The 14822-nt window shown below is 36.8% G+C and overlaps 1 protein-coding gene across 9 annotated transcripts in view; it reads right to left on the reverse strand.

Annotated features, from left to right (window-relative positions):
- Ankrd17 (ankyrin repeat domain 17) overlaps positions 1–14822 on the reverse strand; it is a 141528-nt gene that overhangs the window by 34615 nt on the left and 92091 nt on the right. For all 9 annotated transcript variants that reach the window (NM_198010.2, NM_030886.2, XM_006535289.4 and 6 more), the window contains 6 exons: positions 6858–6969; positions 6552–6697; positions 3651–3793; positions 2847–3060; positions 2211–2386; positions 1479–1641 (listed from right to left, as the gene is read on the reverse strand). In NM_198010.2, coding sequence (NP_932127.2) covers positions 1479–1641; positions 2211–2386; positions 2847–3060; positions 3651–3793; positions 6552–6697; positions 6858–6969 — 954 coding nt within the window. The remainder of the gene's footprint in view (positions 1–1478; positions 1642–2210; positions 2387–2846; positions 3061–3650; positions 3794–6551; positions 6698–6857; positions 6970–14822) is intronic.

The following is a 14822-nucleotide window of genomic DNA, read 5'->3' on the forward strand; positions in this document are numbered from 1 at the left end:
TAGCCTTAAATGCTAAAAAGGGAGCAAGTGTCTGTGTAGTTTACACGAACCAGAGGCAAGGAGGAATAAAAAACAAGAATACATAACTGGGAGTGGTGGTGTTCACCTTTAACTACAGCATGGGAGGCAGAGGCAGGCAGATCTTCATAAGTTTGCCAAGACCTTATCTCCAAGGGTAGAAAAAATAAAAATACACTCAAAGGAAAGAAAAATGATATCATGTAACTTACATCCTAAAAATACTACATGTTGTCCATAAGATAGCTTTATGAATGAAAAGTTTTTGTAGTAGTGGGGGGAGGGGTAAAGCTCAGACCTTCACGCAATTAGACAACTACTCTCTCTTTAAGCTATAATCCTAATGATGGGTTTATATATAAGTGTCTCCTTCAGAAAGGTTGACCCACGAGTATCTACGGTTTAAAGTCATCTTATAGAGAGAGTTTCAAGATAGCCTGGGCCAAAACACCCTGTAATAGTTCTGTGCAATTGGACTAGAGAAATAAAAAGTTGTGTCTGCTCCATCTAAAAATTTTAATCCTAGTTCTAAATATAGTACACTGACTTTTCCTTAAACTGTTGATAGGCTTTTCACTGACAAAAGGCCAGTCTCACTTGTATAGATCCCAGCACTCTTTTTTTTTTTTTAAAGTATACTGTAGCTGTCTTCAGACTCTCCAGAAGAGGGAGTCAGATCTCATTACGGATGGTTGTGAGCCACCATGTGGTTGCTGGGGTTTGAACTCAGGACCTTCAGAAGAGCAGTCGGTGCTCTTAACCACTGAGCCATCCCTCCAGCTCAATCCCAGCACTCTTATACAGAGGAAAAAGTATAATCTGTAAGTTGCAGCAAAGTTCAAAGCCAGCCAAAGCAACTTCGTGAGAATCCATATCAAAGCCAAACTAAAAAAGAAAAAAAAAAAGACAAAGCCCAAACCAAGCCAATAACAGAAAACCCAGGTGAATGAATAAAACCAACAATAAAACTTACTGTTTAATGGGAATGTAAGAAATCATCCAAATGTTATTTTGTGAGACAAAATTATAACTAGATTTCAAATGTATACCTTAGAATACATGCCTTATTTTACTTTATTATTCCATGTGTATATACCCATGATTGGGGTGGAGGGTGGGGCGGCTATGCCAGGGCATGCATGTAGCGGTCAGAGGACAATTCTGGAGTTGTCAGGCTTTCATGACAGGCACCTTTACTCACGGAGTCATCCAGCCAGTCACCCTAGAATATCTTTGCAACTATCCTTAGCTTTAATATCCAATATGAATCACATTTGCAGGATTTTTGAAATATTAGATCTATTTGGCTTGCAAGTAGAGCATCTCATTTGCACATAGTATTACTGCTTTCATCAAAGTTATTACATCACAGAACTAAGTTCAGAATAATCACTAAGCCGTGTTCTCCCACACAACTGGCCATGTGCAGTGCTGCAAGAGAATGAGGATATAAGAACTACCTTTCTAAATGCAGCCATGAGCGGAGTTATCTTGCGGTTATCTGCTGCATCTACATCTGCAGTTGCTTGCACCAGTAGCTGAACCACATCTAGGTGTCCACCATTTGCTGCTAGCCATAACGGAGTGTTCCCCTTCTTGTTTCGCACATCAATATGAGCTCCCCTGGAAATGGAAGACAGCTTCTTACATGAGATGGAATGATGGGGCAGCAGTAAAAATAAACTGCCATGAAAATTTAAAGAGGAAAAAAATTCAGGACAAATTGTATTACAGAGAACTTCTGTCAAATTAAACATTTATATATTCAATGTGCTTTCCTTTTAAAAAGTTACTAACTCTGAACACTCATTCAGCACCTTAAATAAATAGTGTCAAGGAGACGAACAGCATCCTGCGAGGGAATATCCATACCAGTTCAGTCTCTATCTCACAGAGATCTACCTGCCTCTGTCTCTCAAGAGCTGGGATTAAAGTCACGTGCCACTACACACAGATAAGTCTTTTAAAAATTTTAAAGTTCAAAAGCCAAAACCCACAAGCATTTTTCTGGAAAACTGACAGGTAGCTATCATGTAACTAAAATTGCAACTGTCTGACACAGAACAGTTACTGTCAACCTGAAGCCCAAAGAAAGAGGAAAGTGTAGATTGCATTTGACTTTTTAACACAGTGACATTGCCCTCAGAATGTTAACACACATATATAACACAAAGAATATGCTCATGACATACTTGCCAATAAGAAGTTCACAAAATTTATAATGCCCTTTATCTGCGGCTATGGTTAAAGCTGTGTCTCTGGAGGAGGGCACTGGAGGGGCATTCACATCAGCACCTTTATCCAAAAGAACTCGGCCCACCTCTGCATAACCACCAGACGCTGCTTCCATTAATGGTGTGAGGCCAGTCTAGGTTTAATGGAAAATAAATAAATAAAAAAAAAAACAATAAAAAAAAACAAACTATGGAAGAGACCAGAAACAGCCAAAATGTTAACAATCTGAGGGAACAATATGGTATAGTTTCCACATATCCATAAATATCTGTACTGATACTTGTTTGAGTTACAGCTAATTAAAACTTTAATTCTACCTAAAATTAGTGGAATAGAATCTGTACAAGATACAAGTTCGTTGATGTGAATGACACTTCATAACGTATCCTGACCTTTACAAAACCACATTATTTTCAGCTAATAACTTATTAGTACCTTTAAAAAAATGTATGCCCGCGCATTTGCATGAGGCTAGAAAGTAATGAAATCATAACCTCTAAAATAAACCTATTTTCCTTCTTTAAAATTATTTTCTTAGATATTTTGTCACAGTACCTAAGAGTAAACACTATAAATTTCAGTATTTTTCTTACCTTAGCCCTATGTTCAACATTTGCTTTTCGATCAAGCAGAAGGCTAACCACTTCAGTTCTTCCTTGGAAGCAGGCTAATGTAAGGGCAGTGTTCCGATTGGTTTCTATCTGAGCATTTATGTCAGAGCCCATGTCTAAAAGGAGCTTAACTGCAGCTGTATGCCCATTCATAGCTGCCAACATCAGTGGAGAAATGCCCAATTTGCTGCCAGTTCTAGGATTAAAAAGTATGAGAGAACAAAATGAAAAAAACTTTGTGTCACAGCAGAGGTATAGCAAAGATTAAAAAAACCTGAATATAAAATTTTCCTGCATTTTTTTGAGACAGACTAACTAGCTACGGTAGCTCAAAATGACCTGAATTCCTGATTTTCTTGATTCAACCTCCCAAAATGCTTTGATGACAGGAATGGATCACCCACCCAGTCTGGCTAAACTCTTGATTCTATAGGATTACTTAAAATTTTAACTACCTTTATGAGCCCTTGCATCTTTTGAGATACTATTAAAACTTCCTCAGAGAACTCTTAGTAGATGGCATATAATAACTAGCTAGGGAATAAATTCTCCATCCTATGATGATGAACCAAATATTTACCTGTTTCAGAATAATGCCTTTAGTACCCTAAGAAACAGCAGTTTGTATTTTTCAGTTATGTCAACATTTTAAAATATTTGAATAAAACCTATCTTAAATTTTTATTTCAAATTATAAAAAAACTGTTTAAACCACTAAAACAGCATTCTCCAAAGATTTATAGCACAATATTCTTAATGAAATTTCTATAGACAAGTAAAGCTTGCCTTGAATTGATCTCAGCTCCTGCATTTAGCAGTATTTTGATGATGTTCACATAGCCACCAGAAGCAGCCAGGCTTAGAGGTGTATAATCAGAAACATTCCTGTGTTCTTTATTTGCACCGCGAGCTAACAACAACTCCACCACCTAAAGGAGGGAAAAAAAGGTAGACTATGTTTTCTAAAGATAATGATAATTTTAGATGTATCTTTCCGGTTTCTGTTATATAAGGAAATAAGTTCTTTCATTCTTACAGCCTCAGATGACAACAGCCTTATAAAGAGCTCACAGAAGATTCAAACCCCAAAAGTTTGGGAGAATATTCAGAAATGAGTACTTTTGTTATTTCTATATTTACAAAAATAATTATCCAAGATCCATTTTATCTACACACATGAATCACTTCAAGCACTCCTCTTTTTTGGACATGGTGATTACCATGCAGGCCAGGCTGATAATGGATAAGATGTGACTGCCTCTCAGGCCTGAGCACTGGGACTAATGGCAATCTGTATGGTGGTTTTTGTTGTCGTTGTTGTTAAGCAAACAGAAGAGTTGAAAATTGTTTTCCATATATTGGCAACCTAAATAACCTTAATATATTAGTCTGTGCCTGTGGGCACAGCACTAAATCTTAACTACTAATAGTTGTCTTGGATGTATAATTCTCTAAGATGCAGCTGGAATTATTCCAAGAGCAGTTAGAAATAACTCCATCAACAATGCAGGAGCTAAGGCTGACACTACTGCTGGGACTCAAGTGCACTTTTCTCTGAGAGCCAAATGTTGAGTATCAAGAGCTTTTTGGCCATTCAGAGACGTGTCTGTTAAAGCCCATTTATTTAGATAAAGATATAGATTACTTTCATTAAAGCCAGCAAGAGTAAGTGGCTTTCATTTTTTTTTTTTTTTTGTATGGTTGCACATATGCAGCCTCATAAGGAAGGTGGCAGAGAGCAGAAGCAACTTTCATTAGTTGGTTCTCAGTTTCCATCTCACTGAGGCAGAGAGTCTCTTGTGCACTTTGACACAATGAGCTATTTTTCTGTTTTGTTTTGTTTCTTTCTTTTTCTTATAAAATTTGTTAGCCGGGCGTGGTGGCGCACGCCTTTAATCCCAGCACTCGGGAGGCAGAGGCAGGCGGATTTCTGAGTTCGAGGCCAGCCTGGTCTACAAAGTGAGCTCCAGGACAGCCAGGGCTATACAGAGAAACCCTGTCTCGAAAAACCAAAAAAAAACCCAAAAAAAAAAAAAAAAATTTGTTAATCAGCATGTGTGTGGGAAATCATAAGTCAGGCTGCGGCAAGTCGCTTTGTATGCTGGCCTAGCCATAAGCCTACTCTGCATTACTTTAATGGAGTGTTTTATTGTATAGCCATGACCTAGGACTATATAGGCTAAGCTTACATTAATTCTTCTACTTTTCCTCCCAAGTCCAGGGATTACAAGCATATGCCAATAACAGGCACAAAGCATATCTGTTTTAAATATTTTGAGTGTTCTACAGTACCTATCACAGGACAAATGTGTGCAAATTCTAAATCTCATTATGTAAAGGCAATGTTCTTGTAATTTTATATTGATTTTTCCAGATCATACTAATTATTTCAAAATACCTGTTGTAATGATACCAAATAAGAGCAATGTGTTTATAGGCAAGAGTTTTCCATCAGAAGTAACTTATATCTTGGTTATGCTTTGATGTATATTAAGTTGAAACCCAATGCCTTAAACATGCTAATCAATCATATTTATTAATAAGTTTACCTCTAGCCCACCTGTTTTTTTTTGTTGTAAATAACCCAAAAAAGTATGTCCTATTGTTTTAAAATCAAGGAAATTAATTTACATTTCTCTGGTTTAAAAATAAAATATCTGTTAATTTGTGAAAGTAGTATTTAAAGCTAACTCATGATTAGGACTTATAGAAGACTTAACTGCAAAATTTTCTGCCACTGAACTTCTATCTGGAATGGATATTTCAAGCTAAATCATGATTAGGAATTGACAGGAAGCTACTGTGGAGGTGTGAATAGCAATAGCCCCCATAGGCTCCTACACTGAATGCCTGGTCATAAGGGAGCAGTGCTTCTTGAGAGGGGTCAGGTGGTGTGGCCTTTGCTGGATGAAGTATGTCACTCAGGGTAGGCTTTCAAGTTTCCAAAGCCCACACCAAACCCAGAGTCTCTCAGAAATGAGCTCCTACAGCTTCGAATGCTGCCATGACCATAATGGACGAAACCTCTGAAACTGTTAAGGTAGTCCACAACTGAAATGTCTTCTTTTATAATAGCTGTAGTCTCTTCACAGCATTAGTACACTAAGACAAAAGTTTTTGGTTTTTGGTTTTGTTGGTTTTGTTATGTGCACTGTCTCCATGGGTGGACTACAGCTCTCTACAAAGACCAAGTTGATCTACAAGCCTGAGATTTGCCTTCCTCTACTTACAGAGTACTAATATTAAAGATACAAGCCATCACACGCTCCTGATTTTTCAATGGATAGAAATTGTAACACCGTCTAGATTTAACATTGGATAGAATTTGTGTTGTGTGTGAGCATGTGCAGCAGCGAGAACGGGGGAGGTCAAAGGAAAACTTCAGAAAGCCTCTCTCCCCTCCTGCCTGGAGATCTGGAGTCCTCAGGCGGGCTCAACAAGCCTTTTACACTGAACAGGAAACTACATGGATGACAGGGCAATTTCTAAATCTAAAACTGGAAAGTTGTGACTCCAAAAAGATAGTATAACTGGTGTATTTAACCTGTTTCCCCTATACAATATATGACTTTTCTCGGAACATTGTATTAACCGTATTCCTATACAGTAATTTCAATAAATCAGGCAAATATTTTCCTATATGGAAAACAAATATATGAGTTCATATTTGCTAAAGAGAAAAGTTACCTCCTGCCTGCCCCCAGAACAAGCCAAGGACAGTGGTGTGTCCTTGGTTCTTTCTGACTGGGCTTCAATGTCTGCACCATTGTCCAGCAATATCTCTACAACACCAACATGACCAGCTGTAGCAGCCAAGATGAGTGGAGTAAAACCTGGGGAAAGAAAAAGATCATCTTACTATATGTTAAGCAAAGAACCAGTAACAACTCTTTTCCAATACACCTAAGCACCAATACTTGGCTATAAGCTGTTGATAAATACATAGTTTCTATAAACATTCCATAAAGAAAAACTGACAAAAATAAGGGCTACCTTTCTTGTCTCGATGTTCAATACTAGCTCCTCTCTCTAGTAGTGTTTGTACCAGTTCCTCATGGCCACCAGCACAGGCAAGTGTTAGTGCAGTATCATGATTACTCTCAGTCTGTTAAAAAAAAAAAAAAGAGATCAGTTTAGTTTATCTGAATACTTTCCAGTGTTAATGAGAAGCACAAAGATACATATGTACCACTCTATTATGTGAGGACATCAAAATCTGTGGTCCATGCTAGGTTGGAATGTACAATATCCTGCCTCAGGCCTCCTCAAGTACTAGGATGCTATGTGGTTTACTAACAACTCTTCTATCAATGACTAGCCAAACTATGGTTTGTTTTTCTTTTAGGGTGGTGATTCTGAAACTTCATAGCTCAGATTTGCCTTAGTTCAGGATGACCTTGAACTCTTTTTCATTGCGATCATCACCACTGGAGTGCTGAAATTAGAAGCCTCTTCCATATGCTAGCTTCAGTGACTTACATAGTACAAAGGCTACTAAAACATTATATTCACTATTTTTAAATAACATTGTTTAAATTTTTGAGATGGAACATCACTGTACTAGGTTGGTTTTGAACTTTTATCATTCCTTCCTTTATCCTCTGCCTCTTTACTATTAGAATTTATAGAGCGGTGTCACCATACCTGGTCTATAATTTATATGCTATATATATATACATATGTTATACATATATAAAATATACACACACATATATAGACGTGCATACATGCACAAACCTTCACATACACACTAGTTGAGATATGGGTAGATAGGTGGTTCCAAAGGAAAAAATGCGGAGAAATGCAAATGTAGGAATGGCAGGTAGCCAGAGCCTAGCTGAAAATAGAGTCTAAAGAGGAAAGGACTACAGAGAGAGTGCTCTGAAGATCAGCAGAGAATTCTTCTGATGGCTTCAGGCGATTTTCACTAGCCTGTGTACATGAGGAAATAATCATCGAGAACGAAAAACCAGCAGAAAAGATCAGGTATAACATTGAGAATGGGAACAAAAGGTTAGGAATAGAGGACTACTAGTTAGAGCAGAAAAATTTACAGCATACAAGATGAAGACTCCTCCATACAGAGACCAAGTTGGTTGTTTTGACATCCCCTTCCCTGCCACAAACCACCCCAAGCTAAAAGCCTTAAAATTTAAAGAATGTAGCAGGCATAGTTTCACATGCCTTTAATCCCAGTGCTTGGGAGGCAGAGGCAGAGCCAGTTCCACAAAGAAACTCTGCTTTGAAAAAGAAAAAAACCCAAAACAATTGTTTTCAAGTAACCTAATTGTAAATAAAGGCCCTAAATTCTTTAAGAGATAAAACACGTGAAACACACTGTATTTTGAAAACTGAAGGCTAATCATGCTATTAACTTCTGGAGTAATGTGTGAATACTAACAGATTCACAACCCTTTTTTTTTCTTTTTGAGACAGGATCTTACTCACTTATGAATGCTGTGAATACAGCTGAATGCCACTGTACCTGGCTTTTGAGATAGGGTCTTACTATAGCTCTTGGGGGCCTGGAATATTCTTTGTGACTCAGGTTGGCCTCAAACTCAGAAAACTGCCTGGTTCGGTTTGCAAAGCATTTTTTAACTTAACCAGTCTGACTAAAACATTGCAAAATGTTTTAGGTAGTCTGAAAAAAATGAAGATGTGAATGTACTTTTTCCACTATGTAGTTGGATTTAAATATAAATAAAAGTATTTCCAAAAGAAATCCATGTATAAAATTGAGAAGTCTGACAAGCTCACAAACTGGGTAAGAGGAGCCTCTGTAATGGGGTCTTTCAATACGAAAACCATTCTCAGGTGATAAACTGACCATGTGCTTTGCAATCCTTTAAGTCATGCTTTGAGACAGGGTCTATGTAGTCCTCTCTTGGAACTCTATATGTAAACAGGGCTGGTCTTGAACTTACAGAGATCTGCCTGCCTCTGCCTCCCAATGTATTATGGTGGGTTTTCTTTGGGGGACTGGCCTCACTCTGAAGACAGACACGACTTGCTTCCTGAGTACTGAGATTAAAGCTATGTGTCATCATGCATGGCTCTTCTTGTTTTTTAACACAGTAATTAAAAATGTTCTAAATTATGTGTCTCTACTTTCCTTTGTGGTTTCTTTGTTCTGACATTTGTCTTGCTATGTAGCTAAAGCTGGCCTGGGAACTCACAATCCCACCTGAACTCAGTAAGAGTAGAATCACTGTCATATGCAACTGTATCAGGCTAGCTCCATTTCATCTTAAAAGATGTTTATATTCTATTACCATAGTGTTTATCTATCCACAGATGATTTAAAAAATTGTCTTTGTTATGCTTGTTTTTGAGAGGCTCTCACTATATATAGTCCAGACTAGCATTGAATTCAGAGATCTGTGCATGCATAGGGATTAAAGACTTGGTGCCCATGGAACTCTTAAAAAGCTAAGGAACTTATGCTGTTTTCTCTTTTTTGTTCAGGAAACATCAATGGAATGTTCAATGAATGACAATAGCTGTAAAAAAGTCACATAACCAAAGACTTACTAATACAGATTTATATAAAATATTTATGTTCTTCTACACTAATATTTACATAATAAAAGCCTCCTAGTAACTATAAGTGCCAAATTCCATTACAAAAAAACTAAAAACAAGACAAAAAGTGTAACTGATCAAGAGTCAAGAAATGAGAAAAATCCTATTAGTCAGTGATGGAGAGGGAGCCACAATAGATGCTCTGCAGAAGAGCTGGCAGAGACACAGCCACTGACTGCAGAGATCAGGGGTGGCCACAAGGGAGAGACGCACCAACTACAACAATGGAGAAGGACATGAAACGTCAATGAGTCACAGTTCTGTTTCAGTATATGCTCTTCATTTCATGTTTTACATTAAAAAAAAAATGGAAAGAAAAGAAACTGTGTCTTATTTCAGAAAAAAGGAAACAGAAACTCAGATTTTGATGGCCACATTAAACTGTCTACTAAAGATGGGCTTTTAAAGAAGGACACTCTATATATCAAACCGTATCACAAAGAAAATCTACAAGTATTCTGAGACTGTTAAAAATACCTGTCCTACCCTACCCACAGTCTCTGTATTTATATGCAATCTACAGATAGGTTTAGGTTATGAGGTGTAAAAATTCTTCTGGAGAGTAATTTATAATAGCAATGTCCCACTTAAATGCAGAAAAATATATAGAAAATATAAAATATATAAAATATGAAAAAGACAAGCATGAAAAAATAGGTGATCAACAAAACATATTTCCCTCATCATAAAACATATATTTAATATTAATTTTAAGCATCATTTCCCCCAAGTGCTCTGTTCCATGTTAGGTTGATAAGTAGAGGATTCCGCAGGATCTTGTCAATGACTATTTAATTTAATTTAAAGTAATTAAAGTAAAAGCTATTTTAAAAAAACACCTAGAACTATTTATTTTGAAAAATCAAAAAAATTTTAAAGCTGAGTAAGGAGAGTTGTCAAATTTTTTAGGGAATTGAAGTTAGTTAAAAGGAGGAGGAGGCCCACTCTGTTTTATTTCTCTCATTAATAACTTAAAGGGACTAAGATTTGAAGATAACATAAGAACTGTAAAGTTCTGAAGACTGCTTCTATCCCACAAAGTGCACAATTTCCAATTGATATCATCTTGCTTTTATACTCCATTAATACAAACTGGAATTTTAACAATGATTTACAGTGCAAAAAAAGAAAGAAAGCGTGCCTGAGAGGTCAGGATCCTTTACGGACTTCACACTATATACTGGCCAAACAGGTACTGCATTATTTCAAGTACCTAAGGTAAAATCTCAAGCATAGGGAAAAGAAAAAAAAAAGAAGAAGAAGAAAGAAAAAGGAAAGAAAAATAACGCCGTGTGTTTGTATGTGCGTGCATGTATTAAAAACCAGGCATGGTAACAGCTCTCAGAGATTTGGGTACTGGTTGGTGAATGTTTGAGTTGGAGGCCAGTCTGATCTATATAATGAGTTCTAGGATAGCCAACGATATACAGTGAGAAACTCTCAAAAACAATGAATAAAACAGACAAACACCTTTACTATTTATATGACTAGGTGATACAACCATACACATGACTTAATTCAAAGGAGTACAAAACATGAGAGTATTGTAGGAAAATGAAACCTTCAATAAGCTAATTATTATACAAATTTTTAAAAATCTAGTATAGGAAGCAAACCTATTCTTTTTTTGTTTTGTTTTTTGTTTTTTTTTTCGAGACAGGGTTTCTCTGTATAGCCCTGGTTGTCCTGGAACTCACTCTGTAGACCAGGCTAGCCTCGATTATTTAATAATAAGCCTATTATTTCTAAATATTTACATTTAAAACCAGGAAGGACCGAAAGACCTAAGTACTTTTAAATACCTGCATAAAGAAAACCTTCACAATTTCAAATATTTCATCTCCTGATACAGCTAAATCATGTGCAAGTTTAACTAAACTAACATTTTAAGGTATCAAATAGATGAGAAAAATCACCAAATTTAAACTTAATTTTAATGAACTGCTTTTCTAAGCACAATTCTTATGAAGCAGGGACAGAATGAATGTAGGCTGCCCTCAGGACCTCTCTGTCTGTGTGCTGAAGGGGCTAAGAAAGGGTATGAGTTCTCCCAGAACCTGAGTTAGAGGCAGGTATGAGCTGCCACATGGGTGATAGGTATTCTGCAAAAACAGCAAGTGCTAAACCCAGAGTCTCTCCAACTAATACAAGCCACAATTTTAAATTAAACTATTTTGTTGTTGTTGTTGTTGAGACAGAGTCTTGTTAATACATGCCAGGCTCCAACTCCCAATCCCTCTGCCTCAGATTTCCCAGAACACAGTAGAAGACTTTAATGCACAGTATTGCCTCCTCAGGTATTTCTATCACTCTAGTGAAACTCTTCTCTAGATTACAAAATGCAGAGTAACAGAAAAAACAAGCAAAAAACCCATCTACCTAAGACTTAGGCAATTGAGGTAAAAGACAATGACATACACTTTACAGCTGTGTTTTATCTCTTTAGGAATTGGGGGAGGAACACTGTCCGTAACATTTTGAACTCTAGACTTACCTACAACTTGAGATAATCCCCAACCTTCAAAGTCTAAGGATCACAGGCATGTGCTGTTATGCCCCACTATAATTCACATCCAGCTATAATTTGAGTCTTGATGTTAAGCCAAGTTAAACTTCATAGTTTATGTAACCCAGGCTGGCCTCAAACATGCTCTGTACTAATGGATGACACTGAACGTTTGATTTTCCTGATTCAACCTGTGTGCTGGAATTTGAGGTATAGATCATCATAACAGGTTTATTAATATGGTGCTAGGGTGTGAAACCCAGTATTCTTTGTGTGCTAGGCCGTACTCTACCACCTAGGCCATAGTCCTAGCCCATATCTACACCTTTGAAGAGATAGTAAATAGATGGAAATAATGGATACATTATAAAAATTATTTCTTCTCATATTACTTCTAACTTGAGAAAAGTCCATAGCAGTTTAAAAATAAAGGCAAGAAGTTCAGACATACATAATGTACATATGACAGCAAAGAGGCTAATACAAGCGTTTACAAACCGTGAGCAAAACTACTAGTTCTTTCTTTTACCTCCATGTCTACAAGAGTCAATCAGATTTCATAGAAACAAGAAATAATTTGTGAGTACTGCACTTTAATCTCCAAATTTTATTTACAACTTCATAAAGCCTTTTGCCTAGTTTGTGCTAGAAATCAAGGTCAGGACCTCTACCTCTGAATAGTACTAATTAAAAGAAACCTGGACATTTTATCCCATTTGAGAATGTTCAATCTCTCATAGTAGCTCTTTAGTTTGGTAGTACTCAGAAGATCATTTGTGTGTTCAGCACATTTTGGTCATACAAATTACCTATTAACATTAGAGTTGATGGGATTTTTATTCTAGTATTAAGTGTTTTTAGAGATTATATTTTTTTTAAAAAAAGAATTTAACTTTTATATTGATGTACCTCCTTGACACAGAAGCAAAATTTCTAAATCAATTTCAATAACTAAATCAGGAAGAAGTGTAATAATTATCATTTTATCTGTTCTGTTTGTTTTCTAATGTGCAAAGATTTTTTCTATCTCTAGATAAGCACAAATAGCAAACTTATGTCATGTTAGGCAAAAGTGCAACACGTTTTTTAAAGGCTCAATGTAGAAACCAGACAGGGATTTACAAAACAATTTATTTATTTACTTATTTATTTATTCATTCATTCATTCATTCATTCATTTCAGATTCATTTATTCTATGTGTGTTTTGCCTACATCTATGTGTGCCACATTACTGCCTGGTGCCCTCAGAGGCCTGAAGAAGGCACTGGGTCACCAGGAACTTGAGATAAGGATGGGTGTGAACCACCATGTAGATGCTGGAAAACAGTGGGACCCACTTAAGAGCAACAGACAATCCTAACTGGTGAGCTCAAGTTCCCAAACATGAGTATTTTAAGGATCCATCATCAGATCACTTTTTGTTTTCAAGAGAGGGTTTCTTTGTTTTAGCCTTGGCTGTCCTGTAATCTAGCTGTCCTTGGACTCAAGAGATCTGTGAGTGCTTGGACTAAAGGTGTGTGCCACTGCCTAGCAACTGTCAGTCAAATCTTTATATATAAACAAAAGTACATTTTAATTTATGTAAATCCTCCATTAATGTACATAGCTGTTGCTTAAGTGTTTGAGTAAAATAATTTTATCATTAATAACTTAACACTCAGTAAAATCACATTGTGCTTGGGCACACAGTTTTAGGCTCATTTCATTTTTAAATGTTTGGAAAACAAGAACTTAACTTTGTACTAAGGGCCCCTACACAGTTTCCTGGTCCCCTAAAAATCAGAACACACTTCTGGGTCAAATGCAATAGTCTCAAAATCAAAAGGACAAGGGAAATAATGCATATTCAATTCCAAGTTTTACTGAATTCTACTATTTGATCAATAATAAATATAAATGCACATTGTTTTTGTAGTTTTAAAGTCAGGCTCCTCGCTTTTTCCTCCTTTGCCAAATGACCAACCAAATGCTTTTCTATTCCAGATAGTAAAGTAAGTGGTGTGGTCTGAGGAATGCAGGATTTCTTTATCCTCCAGCAACATTACAGCCTAGAGAGAGGGTTCAGTGAGCCAGTGTACCTGGTGCTCTTGCAGAGAACCTACATTCATTTCTCAGCACCCACATGGCAGCTCATGGCTGGCTGTTTCAGAAAACTATGACACAGACTCTAGTGGCTTCCATAGAGACCAAGCATGCTTGTGGAACAGAGAAGAACATGCTGTTCAAATACCCACACACCGAACAAAATAAACAGAAAGTTAAAACACACCAGGTGTGAGTCTGGTAGTAATACACACCTTTAATCCCAGCACTTAGGAGGGCAAAGACAGGCGGTTCTGAGTTTCAGGCTAGTCTGGTCTATACAGTAAGACCCTGTCTAAGAATAAACAAACAAACCCATACATAAAAAGGAACTGCTATAGCTCTGAAATACATGGTTTTAATGGTATATACACACATTCCTCGAAACTCAAATTTATAAAAAGCTGGTTTAAGTCTTAACAGCATATACTTCTTCACCCCAGATATTCATCAAAATCCTACATTTTCTTACTATCACTTTACCTTTTTTCCTTTTTCTTTTTTTTTTCTTTTTCTTTTTTTTTGTGGCCTGCATGTGTGTGAGGGTACAAGGTCCCCTGAAACTGGAGTTACAGACAGTTGTGAGCTGCCATGCAGGTGCTGGGAATTGAACCGGGGTCCTCTGGAAGAGCAGTCAGTGCTTTTAACCAATGAGCCATCACTCCACCACCATAACTTTACCTTTTTTAATAGCCTCTCTCTCCTCACACACTTCTTAATCTTTTCGTCTTTTCTTTCTAAATTTTAATTTAATTTTACTTCATTGATTTGTTGTGAGACAAAG

The sequence above is a fragment of the Mus musculus genome, chromosome 5 (assembly GCF_000001635.26).
Source record: "Mus musculus strain C57BL/6J chromosome 5, GRCm38.p6 C57BL/6J".
Lineage (NCBI taxonomy): Eukaryota > Metazoa > Chordata > Mammalia > Rodentia > Muridae > Mus > Mus musculus.